General features: G+C 42.9%; 1 protein-coding gene across 1 annotated transcript; it reads left to right on the top strand.

Annotated features, from left to right (window-relative positions):
* Positions 1-2,725: 2,725 nt before the first annotated feature.
* hng3 (hinge3) lies at positions 2,726-4,490 on the top strand. Its single transcript, XM_017077902.4, has 2 exons — positions 2,726-2,891; positions 3,385-4,490. Exons 1-2 carry the CDS (start codon positions 2,759-2,761, stop codon positions 4,299-4,301), a joined length of 1,050 nt encoding a protein of 349 aa, XP_016933391.3. The 5' UTR covers positions 2,726-2,758; the 3' UTR covers positions 4,302-4,490.
* Positions 4,491-14,491: the final 10,001 nt, after the last annotated feature.

The following is a 14,491-nucleotide window of genomic DNA, read 5'->3' as shown; positions in this document are numbered from 1 at the left end:
GTTGGTCTGCAACAGTTGTAGCCTTTGCCGCAACATCAACTGCGTGACAATTGTCCAGCCGATACTGAATTCAATTAAAGCCGCTGGCCAAAAGCAAGAGCTGACCGTTTGACATAATAACTGGCCACATTAGCAGCAATTGGCAGTGGTCAATTAACTTTTTTCTCCTCATTTTCGCTCTCTTTTCCCCGATTTCCCCGTTTTTCGCCACGCTTGTCGCGCTTTTCCTTATTTGCAACATTCATTGACACCTGCAATCGTGGAGTTGCAGGTTGCTGGAGTTGCTGGTGTTGCTGGTGTTGCTGTCGTGTTCATGTTGCTGATTGGCAATCAATTTGTTGTCCGTTTTTATGATTCGCAGTGCGTCAATGTCAACTAACTGTTTTTCTACCGCTCTCTGGCAGTTGGTAATTTATTATGTTGTTGCAGTTGCAATTAACACGGCAGCAACATGAGGCCATAACAATGGCCAAAAGCAAATGTTGCATGTGGGAGTTGCAGCAGTGGTTGTTGCTGTTGCTGTTGCGATGTTGCTGCTGCCGATTCGCGGCGCGTGTTGCAGACGTGAAACGTCTACCAGTCTACCAATCTACCAGTTTTCAAGTCAGCCCAGTCAGCCAAACCCAGACATATGGCCAAGATAAGCGGCATAATTATGCAAATTTGTTATAACAATCAGCGGCAACCACGGCAACAGCAACATTTTATGGCCAGCGTTAAATGCCGTCAACACCGATTGCAATTGCCATTTATGGGCGTTAGAATATAAGTTTAGTACATAATCACTTGTGATAGTTCTTATTTATTTGCTCATATTTAAATACCCGTCAGCTCAAGCATTTTCTTCCATTTCACTGAGCTCTTCTAGGACTCGAACAAAGCCTTCATAAATCGCCTTGGGCCATAATAAACTTGAAACCTGCATCGGGGAAAATTTGAATACAAGCATTGACAATTGACGGAGTCTGTCGGGAGACATTGGGTAGCAACAAATCAATTGCAGTAGCAGAAACAATCGCATTCATTTGGCTGCATACAGGCGGAAAAAATTTTAAGTCAGAATACCTTTCTAACTTACATTCAACATATCCATGATATAAGAAGATCAACAATCATGAATAATATTACACAAAAGAGTGATCTTTCAAGTCAATTTCAAAAGTGTTGGTTGTATTGGTTTTTTTAAATTCTTCAATAACCGTGAATTCTTTAGGACAAGAGGATTAAGCAGACATTTAGAAATTAAAGTTTTAGTTCATTTCATTTTCTGAGTGTCTTTAGTGTTCAGATGAATTATAAACAAAAGTTTTTGTAAGAAATGAAATCCTTTTAAGGTAATTTTTTCCGAGTGTCTTGGTATTCAGATTCCTTAGTGGCTAGGCCTCGGCCTCTGTTCTCCATTCTGGCTGGTGACTACGCATGCATAAATGCCTTTATAATCATTTCGTTGAACAAAATTTAGACGTCACTTGGCTGTCAGTTGGGGTTTGATCGCCTGACGAGTTGGACATGTGGAAGCAACAGGAGCAACAACATCCCAGATCCGAGATCGGAGAACGGAGACCGGAGAGACAGGGCACCAGATCATGTCCATATTTGCATTTTTGAAATGACACATGGAAATTTTCGTTGTTTTGCCTTTTGAAAGCGAGCGGCCAACAGATTGACAGCAGCTGCACTGTTGACAACAGCAACATGAGACACACAGCAGCAGCAACAATGGCCTGGAATGGTGAGCGAAAGTCGTGCGCAAATCCGATCAGGCGACAGCATATGGATGTGCTGCATGGGATATGTATGCTATATGGTCATATCCAGAGATAATTGCTGTCGCATATCTTCCACGTCCACTTGTTGTCGCCGACGAACAGCAGCAGCAGCAGCAGCATCAGCATTGCAGACACAGCAGCAACATGTGTTGCTCCCGGCTTTCGGCCGGCTGCCTTTTTGGATTATGGCAACGGCAACATGTTGTAACTTCAGTCGGCCACCCGGCTGTGCAAATATTTGGAACTCCCCCGATAGGAAGTTCCATTAGGGGCTAGTAGTCATCTTCAGCACATGTTTTCCATGCAATCCGCTCCACTGTGCGACCAAGTTCAATGCCTGGCTCTCCAGCAACACCAACGACAGCAACAGCAACAGCAACATCAGCAATAACAGCCCGCGAGAACCAAAAGCGAAAAGCAAATACATAAATACAAAATGCGAGTGAAAAGCGTTCCAGAGAGAGATAGTATATTTAAATGATATAGGCACTTGATAAATGCCCTGTAAATATAAAACTTTTACACTGGGTATTATTGGTAGTTTTATCATTTTTTGAAACACTCGGTGTTCATTTGTGCTATTATTATTTATAGCAGATGCATTTTTAACTATAACTGTTGAAGTATAACCAGTTATACTAAAAATACTGTTTTAATAAGTGATATTATAATAGTACTATATCATTTGACAACTCATGAAATCATGATACCTTTTAGTCTTATGTCAGAATTTTAATCGAAATGTATTAAGGGCCACCAATATTTATATGAAGGTTACAATTCTGCGAAGCCTGTTTGAAAACAAAAACCTTTTTGTGGTCACGAAACATTGAGCACACAAACCTTCTCCACATTCTCCGAGAGAACTCCCGGCGAGAGCGTAGGTACAGGCCGAGAGAGACGCCTGCTCTCCTGCGCGAAGGCAATTGCCTCTTTTGTGTGCTTAAAATTCCGCATTTTGCTCAGTTTGCCGATAAAGACGCAGCCACATGGACATGCACAGGCTGATCTACGAGGTGAAGCAGCGCCCCGCTCTCTGGGACTCGACGCACCCGGACCACGCCAACCGCCCGGAGACTCAGCGCCTCTGGAACTTGGTGGCGGAGAACGTGGGGCTCGGCGGTGAGTGCACTGCGAGAAATTACCCACCAACTAGTTGCTTGTTTCATTAAAATATAACTTATCAAATATGTCAAGATTATCCTATATATTTATAGCATATAATTTTATTTTATTATATATAGTGGTTATTTCATTATGTTACTTTTTAAAAGTATCAAGATTATAATATATATTTATTGGATAATACTATGATGTTATATATATATATTATTTTGCTTACTAATATTTATACTTATTGTTTTTGAACTATAGTTCATAAAGATTTGCAACTTATTTTGTTTAGGCTAGCTCCTAATAATTTTTTTCCTTGGATCTTAATTTTAATTTATTCATACTTAAATATTGAAATCTTTTTTGACATTTAATCTTCTGAATACTCCATATCTTTTTATATTTTTAAACCAGAAGAATGCACCCAGTTTTCTCTCGGTGCACCCTATAATGTTTACGCTCTCTCATTCTCAATCTCGTTATTGCCTCTCTTTCTTTTCAGTGGATGTGTGTCGCGGCAAGTGGAAAAATCTGCGATGCAGTTATCGCCGCAAGAACCGGCGAAGTGGCGTCTTGAAGCTCCAGGCGGCGCCCTCGCCGGGTCACCAGTGGTCATATGCGGAGGCCATGGCCTTCCTGGACGGGCAGCGGTTATCAAAGGACGACAGGGACAGCAGCAATAACGAGGAGGAGGAGGCGGAAGGGGCCATGAAGACGGAACCCGAGACCATAATATCGACCTTTAAGAGCGAGCAAACCTCGGTTGCCGACGAAATGGAGGCGGACAACGATGCCCTGATGCGGGAGTTCCAGGACGTGTCCACCCCGCAGGCACTGCGGCGGCTCTCCGAGAGCATTTCCCTGGCCAGTGCGGCGGCGGAGGAGCAGCTGCCCCTGCCCCAGCCCCCCACTGCCTCCAGGCTTGGCCCCGGACTGACCATAAATCCGCATTTGCACCAGGGAAGTGCCATGGCGGCCGCGGCGGCCAGCAGTTGCCACTGCGCCAAGCGGGTGGACGAGCAGGTCAACTTCCTGGAGAGCCTGGAGCGCGAGGAGCAGCAGCTGATGCAGTCCACCAGCCAGGACTTGGCCAGGTGCAAGAGTGTCATCCACGTGGGCGACTCTGATTACAACTATCTCGTCAGCTTTGTTCCGCTGATGAAGCAAATGACGCCCATCCAGAATGTATTCTTTAGGGCCAAAATGGGGGAGCTTCTGCTGCAGACAATGCAACAGCCGCCGGTGCAGCAGCAACCGATGCAACAGCAGCAGCAGCCACAGCCAATGCAACTGCAACAGCAACAGCAGCAGCAACAGCAGCAACAACTGCAGCTGCAGCCCTCGCAAATGTTGTTGAACCAACAGCAAATGGCCTTGGATCAGGCGCAAGTGAGCACCAGCTCCACAAATTGGAACTGAATCGGGGATTGGAACTGAACAAATGAGATATATGTACGTGTAAGCCTTATAATGTATACGAACTGACGAAGAGAGCCCCACTGTGCGCATGTCCAGTGCACAGTGGGCGGCTTTCGGAGAGATTATTTTATAATTAAACATTGCATACGAATAAATAAAGCGTACTCAAATGATTTTATAAAAAGACAATACCTAAAATTGTTTAATTATTTTTAATAACTTGGACAGTTGATCTTGTTTTATAGTTAATAATGAAACTCATAAATTACACAGTTGATCAGCTGAATGTGTAAATTTTTAGATTTTTTTGCCACATAGAAGCCCGTTTTTGAAATGCCAGTTTAAGAACAGTACTTCTAAATACTCTTACAGTCCTGTCGAAGTGTAAAATTACCTAGACTGGTAAGTAGGTATTTTACCTTAAAAACACCTTTAAACCGCTTGCAATTCAGGGAAAATAGTTTAACGAAATGGCCATTAAGGAAGTGTGGATCTCGCTAACCAAAGACATTGATCCGAACAGCAATGCCCTGATGCAGAATGCCCAGAACAGTTCCCTAAGCAACGCCACAACCTCGTCAGGACTGGCAAAGGCTATGCTTCAGAAACTCGATAATATAAATCAGGCGGTGAAGGTCCTAAAAACACAAAAGGATAAAAACGCACCTCAAAACAAGTAAAAATTTAACGGGTGATTTAAATTTTTGTTTGTTCATACTCGTAACAGTGAATTATGTAATATAGTTATAAATTAATTTTTATTCATGGACATCTTGTGTGCTGTATATTGTGCGTGTTTCGGCAAAAGGTTTTGAAAGGTCCGTCTGCTCGGTACCATCAGCTACACTATGTATAACTTCGATTTGGCTTAATCATTGAGCCCTCTGCCTGCGATCAATGGACTTTAGCTTCGCTTGCGCTGCAGAGTAGACCCCAGAAGATAGTGACAATCGTGTGGGCGTTCGAGTGGATTCTGCAGCTTCGACTTCAGCTTTTCAGCCTGGTTGCCAGCTGCAGATGCAGATGCAAGGGCATCCGACGTAATCTCGCCTCCGGCTGCCCACACATGTCCGCTTTTAAGCGGGGAACCTCAATAAATTACTGCACACTAGAATGAACCCCATCGTCGACTGTGGTGGTCCTGCTCTTTCCGTCCGTCCGTCCGTCCGTGTGTTAAAAGCCAAGTCCAAAGTTAACATGACCATAAAAAAGAACGCGGCTACAAAAGCAAACAGAGGACGGGGAATAGGTCGCTCGAGAAATCAACGCAGCTGCGGATGACGAATCGAAATTGACATTGAACCGCGGCTGGAGCCTCCAGAGAACCGGGGCTTCGGGGTTACGAGGGGAAACTCTGGGGAGGCGACAACGATCGACTTGGCTTTGCTCTTGCTTTTGCTTTTGCCTCGGCGACGTCATGTGTTTGAACTTGTTGCAGCCAACTCGGCAGTTGGGGCATGGGCATGGGCATGGCTCTTGGTTGTTGGCTCTTGGCCTGCCCCATGAATTCCAATTTCAATAGCAGCCAGCCACAGAGGTTAGCAGTGCACTAAGGAAAAATATTTGACTCAAAATATAAAGACACAAAACCCCTTTTCTTGAATTAGTTCGTTTTCTAAACTGCAACTATAAAATAAGGGACTGATCTTTAGGCCCTACTTGAAAAATGGCTTGACACAAAAACCTGAAATCAAAAAATATAATTCCAAAATAATTTGTAGGTGCTTACTAAAAGGAAGTAGTCCAAAATAAATATTCCACAGATCTAAGTTACTTTTAGATCAACATTTTTGGCAGTGTGTAAAGCGTTCGGAAAACAGTTTAAGGTGTGTTCTTGAGCTTGAAAGCCGTCGAGCCCACAGTGGCAGTTACCGATTCCGATTCCAGTGATTGGGAACAGTTGGGGCTGGGGTGTTGGGGAGCTGGAGAGCTGGGCAGAAAGGATTGGCGATTGCAGGGGCGGGGGCGCAATTAACGGCAGCCAAAAGAAAAACATTTGCAAATCGAATGCAAATTGACATTTGTCACTCGAACGTGCCCATGGCCAATGCATTGAATTCCACGCTGCCGAACATTCCAAATTACATTTCCATTCGCTCTTGGCCGCTGGACTTTTGAAACCGGGCCAGAAAAGTGAGTGAAAGAGGAAAAAGAACAATAAAGATACCCGAATCGGTGATGGATTTTCGCACCTCTCCTCTCGAAGTGTTAATGATGCGGATGGCCAAGAAGTGCATTTACCTGTTGGCCTTTGTTCTTTAGCCGCCGTTACGGCAAATGCAAATTTCCCTCTATTCAGCTCACGTCAAATATTTGTAGAGATTTCCATGAGAGAGTGCATTCTGGCACACAGGTGTTAAGTCTCGCAGGCCATTGTTAATGCAGCTCATCCAGCTCCTCATCCTAATTTCGTAGAGCCACCGCTAGCATGTTGCGGAATTTCCAGAATTCGCTTAATTCATCACTCCGGGTATGAAAGGGTTTCGCATTCCTCCCAAAAATCCCAGCGCTAACACCTTTTCTGCCTAGTTTTGCATGGCCAACAGGTGCGAAAGCCATAAATGGTGCAGATGTTCAATGGATTGGTATTATAAAAGGGTGGCAACAAAGGGATTGGGCAACATTTGGCCAAGCAATTGGATAGGCTGGCTGTTTTTTGTACTAGTAATCCAGTTCAGGAAGCCAGTTGCTCATTTTCGACCTTGTTTCCAAGAATATTTAAATATACGTTTCTTTTTTGGACATTGAGCTTCATTTATTTATGACCACTTCGCGTATTATTATAGCAACATATGGTAGATGTTTAAATATTTGATTTCAGCCATCAACCAAAATTAAAAAAGATTATTACAGACTTCAAAGTCGGGTACCAGTAATATTAACTCCAATATCAAACTTAGTTTTAAGCCCTACAATGATTAAAATATAAGGGTTGTACATAGCAACGAATTTGATAGCCATTATTTTGTTTAATATTTCAAAGTTCACAAGTGCAGTTCTGATATTTATCAACTCTCTATTGAATGAATATAATTATTTCGTTCTTGTTTTTATACGGTCTTACAAGTTTGAAAGCCATTCCCCAGAACCTTCCAGTCAGATTTGCAACTCTATAATTTAGCCTCATCATTAATTTGGCTTTTGTGGCCGGCCCGAACGGACTTTTACCTTAACCATAATAAATGCCCGTGACACCTCTTAAGAAGATTATGCACATAAGGTTGCACATTATCCTCGCTCCCAAGATGACTCCGATCCCCTGGAAAATGCAGCTTCTTTCGGAGTTGGCTCCCATATTCAATGGGCCATAATCTCGATCCGTTTGGGCCGCCACAAACCAATCAAAACATGCACTTAACATTTGGCTGAACCCCCGGCCATCTACGTACATCGTTAACACACAAAAATTAAGTGTGTAGTTGCTGAGTCACTCGTACGTGGTCCAAAAATGTACCGCCCTCATCAGAGCCCCCTGGCCAGGCCCCTCGACTGTCCGAATGTTTTCTATATCTCTTCCATTGGGCCGGCAAGGCAAGCAATCAAGCGGAGTCAGTGGGGCCTTTGTGTTGCCATTGCCTCGGAGCAATCAATGCTGTATGACAGCTAGGTTAACTGCCACCTCCGGCCCCCGTCTACAAGGCCCCTCGCCATCCCCAGCACCATCCCCATCCCCATCCACATCACATCTGCGATCCTACGCGCTTCCTCTTGATTTCGTTAAGTAAATCTCCAACTTGGCCAAGCGGCTGGGCAACCTTCACGTGCTCGTCGTCGCCGGCGTCTCACAGTTTGGGTCACACTTATAGTGTGGGTAATTAAAGATATAATATGAAAATGGCTTGGCTAAAACATAACCATAATATTATTTTTGAACTAAAAAAAGGTAGTAATCCAGGATTTTGTTGTTCACTGGATATGCCTTAATTTTTAAATGGTGGTCTTCTGGGTCAAACATTATTAAACATTATTATTTCCGTATTTCGGTTTTATAACCTGTATCGCCCAAGAAAGTGATTCCCCTTTTATAGTTATTATTACAAATGCTTTATTCTCCTATTGCCTTGGGTTTTTTAAGTTTTCGGAATTTCGGAAAAGGTTCTGCTACTCTTCATATAAACTTGATCTATGGTCTCGCCCCCCATTGTAGATGTTGTTGGCGTCGCCAGCTGTCCGTCCGCGGTTTCCATGGCTCGCAAGTCGCGAGATCATGATCATGGCTTTAACTGGCTCTTGGATCTTGGCTGTTGGCTCTTGGCTCTTGGAATAGTACCAGTACGAGTTCGAGTATTTTTAACTCTCCTTTGGACTTGGACGCGGCTGCGTTTATTGTTGTCTCGTTGGGATCCTCGTCCCTCTACCTTCGCCTCGCCACAGCGTCTGTTTTCTTTTTAAACGCTTTTAAACACCTGAGAAACTTGCTTTTTAATGTGCGCACATGTGTGCGGTGCTCGCCACGACGTGGAGATGATGATGATGATGACGAAGATCGCCTCGCTCCTTCTGGATGGGCCCCCATCCACTTCCACTTCCAACTGCGGCTTCAACTGCCTCGTTTGTGGCGCGATGATGAAGCAAATATAACAAATCTCAGAGTTATCAACCGACTCAACCGACGACCGTCGCACAGCTGAGTAAATCAATTGACGCGCTCAATTCCTGGAATTTTTTGTCGCCGCTCTTTGAGAGCTCCTTCTCGGCCCTGATCTTCTATCTTTGGCTCCGTGGAGCTCTGTGGAGCTATTCCGAATTGGATGCATTTACCTCATTTGCATAAGGTGGACGGGGGAGTGTAATAAAAGGTTGGATGGAAAGTAAACTCTTATATCTAGTATTTTAATGCATTTTAAAAATTTGAAAATATTTATCTAAAATTTAAAACTCTTGTGTAAGTATTATATTATACTGAGACTTAACAAAGCGATCCAATTTGTTAGTAGGTACATTACGATCTTATGTACATTTATTTAAGAACGTTTTAACAATGGTCTCAAAAAAAACTTACAAAAATAATACATGCAGATGAGCAATAAAAACCTGAGATATACTTTTAAAAAATTCCCTCTGATCCTAGAATCTTAAGTACTGGGATTTCATAAGTATTTTCTTAATACTCTGTAAAACAGTTATGGTCGACACTGAGGCCTATAAAGTACCAATGATTGGGTAGCAATTAGTAGAATTTTTCCTCGCCCTGGAATAAATTCCAGCCAGCTCCCAGACCTTTCCTCACCAGTGTAAAATTACCGACCGACAAGGACGTTAATGGTTCAATATGCGCTTGTGTGAGAGTTACTGGATGGTTTTCTGGATGGCTGGATAGTGGGCCCCACGGGCAATGCCAAACAAAGACGCGATCGAGATTTATACCTAAATGATTAACCATTTCCCCGCGATCCCCCGACTTGGCCTGCGGATGAATCCGTATCTTCTGCGGCTGTGGGTGCCACTTGGTGTGAATTTGTAATGCGTCTGCCTGCGTTCGGTTTTCTCTTCTTTCCCCCTGGTTTTTTACAATTTCTGTATTTTTCCTTTTTTTGGAATGCTGCTGCACTGTGCTGACCATTCTTCGGCCGGCGATTGACACCTGCATGCATTTCTCGTTTCTCAGGTGTGCAGAGCCCCGGAGCTCAGGTGTGTGTGTTTGGATGTTCGGATGTTTGGATGTGAGCTGTTTCTTTATTTTATTTCACTTCTTCATTTCTGTCCTCTCCGAGGTTGAGTCATCGGCCATTAAAAACACGATATTGTCGGCTGGGATGGGGATTGGGACTGTGATTGTATGATTGGAAAGGATTTTCATTTCATCCCAGGTAGTTTGTTGTGATTGTCCCAAAAGGCATGACGTGTCCGGTTTTATGAGTAACCCTAGACCTTCACTCCCTAATGCATTTTAATTAGGCAGTGTGCATTTGTCTAGCTGTCAAAGGAAAGTCGAAAACGAAGGATTGCATAGTCGTTATGTTGTAAAAGATTTTTAAATATATGAAAAGCTGGTTTATCTTTTAGGATAAAATAAAAAAGGGCATAGAAAATATTTAAGTATATTTTGACATATGTTTCATTGAAATTAATAAATCTCTGTCATTGTCAGGCCTGAAAGCCATTTTGAAACCACCAGAGACAGTCACAAAAATTTCGCCAGCTGACAGTCCCCAGCTTTTTGGCCCAGAAACAAGGTTACGGGCTCACAACCGTTACTGCGCCTGTGCGCAGGTGTGCGAAAGCATTAAAATTCCACTTGGGGCCACATAAAACGAAAAAACACCACAAAAACTCTGCTAAATGGTCGAAAAATTTCACAAAAGCTCACAGCCAGCACATTAAAATGTTGGCGATCATTCCCGCGCAGCTCAGCTCTCTTTTTTTGAACGGGGAAAAATTAAATGACTGCACAAAGTTCAGTCTTCGACTCAGTGCCAAAAGTGCAGGCTGAAAAATATTCCTTTACTTATAAAAAGTTGCACAAAAAATTTCGCACGACACTCAAATCACGACTAAAGTCCAAAACGAAATCGACACTTGGAGGAAATACTGACCTGGTCAAATATAATATAATAAAATCTTTATAGCAAAGACACGTATCCAATTCATAAATAGTACAATATTGGCTTTAAGAAGACACATTCTTCTAATTACTTAAACTATAAAGTTGAACATTATTTATTCCAACATGGGGTTTTTTCCAGAATATATTTCTGAGTGTGATAAAAATATATGTTTCCTCTTCTTTAAGTTGGCAACAATTTCAGCTTCAAGTTCAGTGAAGTTCAACGCGAAAAACGTGCGGGAGCAAAGGAGCGGTTGGCCAGGAATCCGAACCCGCTAAGAAGAGGCTAGGACCGCTTCCAGTCATTACAGCCAGGCAATCAAATTAGTGGGCATCGTTATTGTTGTGGTTCTCCCCGATCTTCCGATCCGCTGTCATTAATGAGGCAGCTTTGAGGTGCGGAAGCTGCAGCCTTCCCTCGGATCGAAAATCAGCTATCAGCCATCAGAAATCAGCCATTGATCTTGCAGGTGTTCGCTCTGCCAAAAAGCTGCGTCACTGATTAGCCAAAGAAATCGGACTAGACTGCAGATATATATTTTGTACATATACCTACCGAGGAAAGCGTAGGGAGCAACAACTACAAGGGGCTACAAGTTACTGGACAGTTGTATCGGTTCGCTTTGCAGCTGCCAAAAACATAAGTCACGATTTTCCTTTTTGTTAATTCATCAACGAACAATTTGCATTTTTTCCCAACTCATTTTTCGGGATACACTTTGGGTTTTCGGGTATTCCAGATGTGTGCTTAACCTATTGTATCTTAATCCTCTGGTTTGTTATTCTTCCCTGTGACTTATCTTTGTCTTTATTGCTGGTGCTATCTGCTTATAGTTCTTATTTTTTATCAGCTCTTTACAAATAAATAATATTATTTAAATGCACAGGTTTCTATCCGAAAAGAATACAGCGGTAAACAGTAAAATTTGTATATAGGTACTGTAAAAAAACATATGCGGTTCAAAAATCTTGAAAGGTTACAAAAACATATTAGAACTGTGGTTAGAGGTATATTCAATTGCACACTAAGGGTATTCCCAAGTCACCCTTCTGCAAACACAGATCTGACCAACTTATATCAGTTTCTGGTTTCATTTCTTTAACGATTTCTTTGGCTCGTTAATCTTTATTTTTCCTCTTTCTGGACAACCCTTGGCCGTCTTAGCCAAGTTGCAGTTGCAGCTCCCACTGACAACAAACCAACTTTAATTAGCATTTTTACGCCAACAACAGCGGCGGCAGTTACAACTGACTGCAATTATCCAACTAGACTGCAGTTGCGGGTGGATTATTGCAGCTGAGAAAAGCAGCTGCAACTGGAAATTGCAACTTAGTTGGCCAGGTCTTAGCATTTCCCATTCCCGTTCCCAGGCTGGTATGCCAGCCTTCCGTTGGCCGCCCCTCTTCGCCAAGTGCTTAACGAATTTCAATTAAACGGCCCGTCAAGCGCGATAAGAGCCAAGAAAGAGATCCAAGATCCCAAGATCTATCCCATCCGAACCGAACCGTCCGGTAGCCACAGTGACAGCAATGTGTTAACAATTTTCGCGCCACAGCTGCTGCTCGGCATCTGCGGATCTGGAGATCTGGGATCCAGTGCCACTCCAAGTAGCCTAATTACGAGTCAAACTCTGACATAGATTGCACTCGGTGGCAGCAGACGGTAGCCAAGAAGCCAAGAAGCCAGGAAGCCAGGAAACCAGGGAGCCAAAGTGGCCAAGAGGCTGCGGGTTCTGCTTCTAGCCCCCAAAATAATTTAGACCTGGCCTTGACTGTCTGACTGTCAGGCCAAGGCATTAACCCATGGAGCATATTTGAATAGGTAATATAAAATTAAGCAGTGCAACATGAATTTAGAAGTTCTGCGATGCTATAATTCCCAATGGGTTCTAGCAGTGCAGTGATTATAGCCCTTGATAAGTAAGTTCTCTAGTTAGATTTAATTTTAAGGCTTACATTTTTCTTTTTACCATGTCGCAAAGATAGTAGTATTTATTGACAGCTCTGTTTCCTGTTGCAAGAATGACCAGCCAACTAGAAATGCCCTGTTAAAATCTATATATCTCTTCGATTAAATACGAGAATTTATTTGTATAGTCTTTTGAGCACCACTTAAGCTGCTTCAATGGGTTAACCGTTTGCTGCCCTGCTATTAGTGGGCTTCGTGTTTAATCCTCATCAGCATTTCGGCCACTGAAAGAACACAAAAGTCAAAAAGCCGAAAAACCGAAACGACAACAGCAACCGAAAATGTTAAACACAAATCAAATTAAGCTCTTGTTACAGTCAGCCCCAGTATCGCGGACCATTAAAAGTTTCACCACATGATTCCCGTTAATGTTGCACATACAAAGAGAACATGCAACCCACCAAATCAGCAGCAACACCCATTCATACACTGGGGGGAAAAGTGGAAGATCTGAAAAGAAACAACGAAGTGACATATTGATTTTCTTGAATCAAACTTTTTTTATAAATCACTTCAGACTAAAATGTTTGGATTTGTTAATACTTTGACCTAAACCCATCATTGATTTATTCAGCTATTAGCTCTACAGAACCAGAACCGGTAGGAATCATAGGTTAGCTAATCCCCTTTGGGAATTATAGCATCGCAGGATCAAGAACAAACTCATTGCTAGTCTGAACCGCCATTTCACTTTGAATAGTTAAAACTTCTTCCATAACATTAACCTTAACATTGACCATCAAACACTTCTTACTTTTTCAAGTGTTGCTGATCCTGCTGGAAAACTTGAGCTTAAGATTTCGGTTAAGTGCTTGATCAGAGGCCCGCGGGCCACAAGCAGCGACATCGATGAGCAGCCAACTCCAACTCCCCTGGATCCCTCGAAGACCCCGTCGAAAAAAAGTTCACGATGTGGCAAAAGAGGTCGCACAGTGCCTGCGATCGAGATTCGCCGCGTAATTACACTTAAGTACCGACAACAAGCAGCAACAACGAAGCCGAATTCAAGCCGCAAATTAAATGGCCGAAAGGCGCTTTCGTCCTGGCGCAAAGTGAATTGTAATTGCGATTGGGTTTTCGTTTTGGGTTTGGCGTTGGTTTTGGTTTTTGGTTGGGGATGGGGATGTTGGCTCAGACAGCTGCGGATTGAAAACGGAACCGATCGGAACGGAGCTGCAACACTCGAAGCGCGACTAAATGCGCAAAAATGTGGCCAAGACGGTAATTTACAATTGCAGCCAGTTGTTGCATGCCACGCCGCGTTGCATGCTCAGCAATTTGGTCACTGTGTTGGGGAAGTGGATGTGGATACCCTACCGCAGGGCACTGATTCTGCATTCTGGACTCTGGGGACCCCTCAGATTGTTAGACGAACACTCTGTTTTATTAGGTAGCTGAAATTATATTAGTTATCCTTATAATAACATTTCCTTATAATCGTAATTGTGGCTTTTTAACATTATGGATCTTTTGCAAAACAAGGCATTTCTTCTGATATTTTTCGTCGTAGTTCTCGAAGGACAGGTGCCCCAGCCAAAAGACCGAAAAGAGCTAGCAAACCATTTTTTAACTGATTTAACAAAAAAAATGTTATAAATGTGTTCAATTTTTGTTAGAATTTTTTGAAAAAAAATTAAAAAATTAGAGTGCACGACTTATGCCAAAATCAGGTCT

The sequence above is a fragment of the Drosophila suzukii genome, chromosome 3, assembly GCF_043229965.1.
Source record: "Drosophila suzukii chromosome 3, CBGP_Dsuzu_IsoJpt1.0, whole genome shotgun sequence".
Lineage (NCBI taxonomy): Eukaryota > Metazoa > Arthropoda > Insecta > Diptera > Drosophilidae > Drosophila > Drosophila suzukii.
This window is presented reverse-complemented; position numbering and strand designations above follow the sequence as displayed.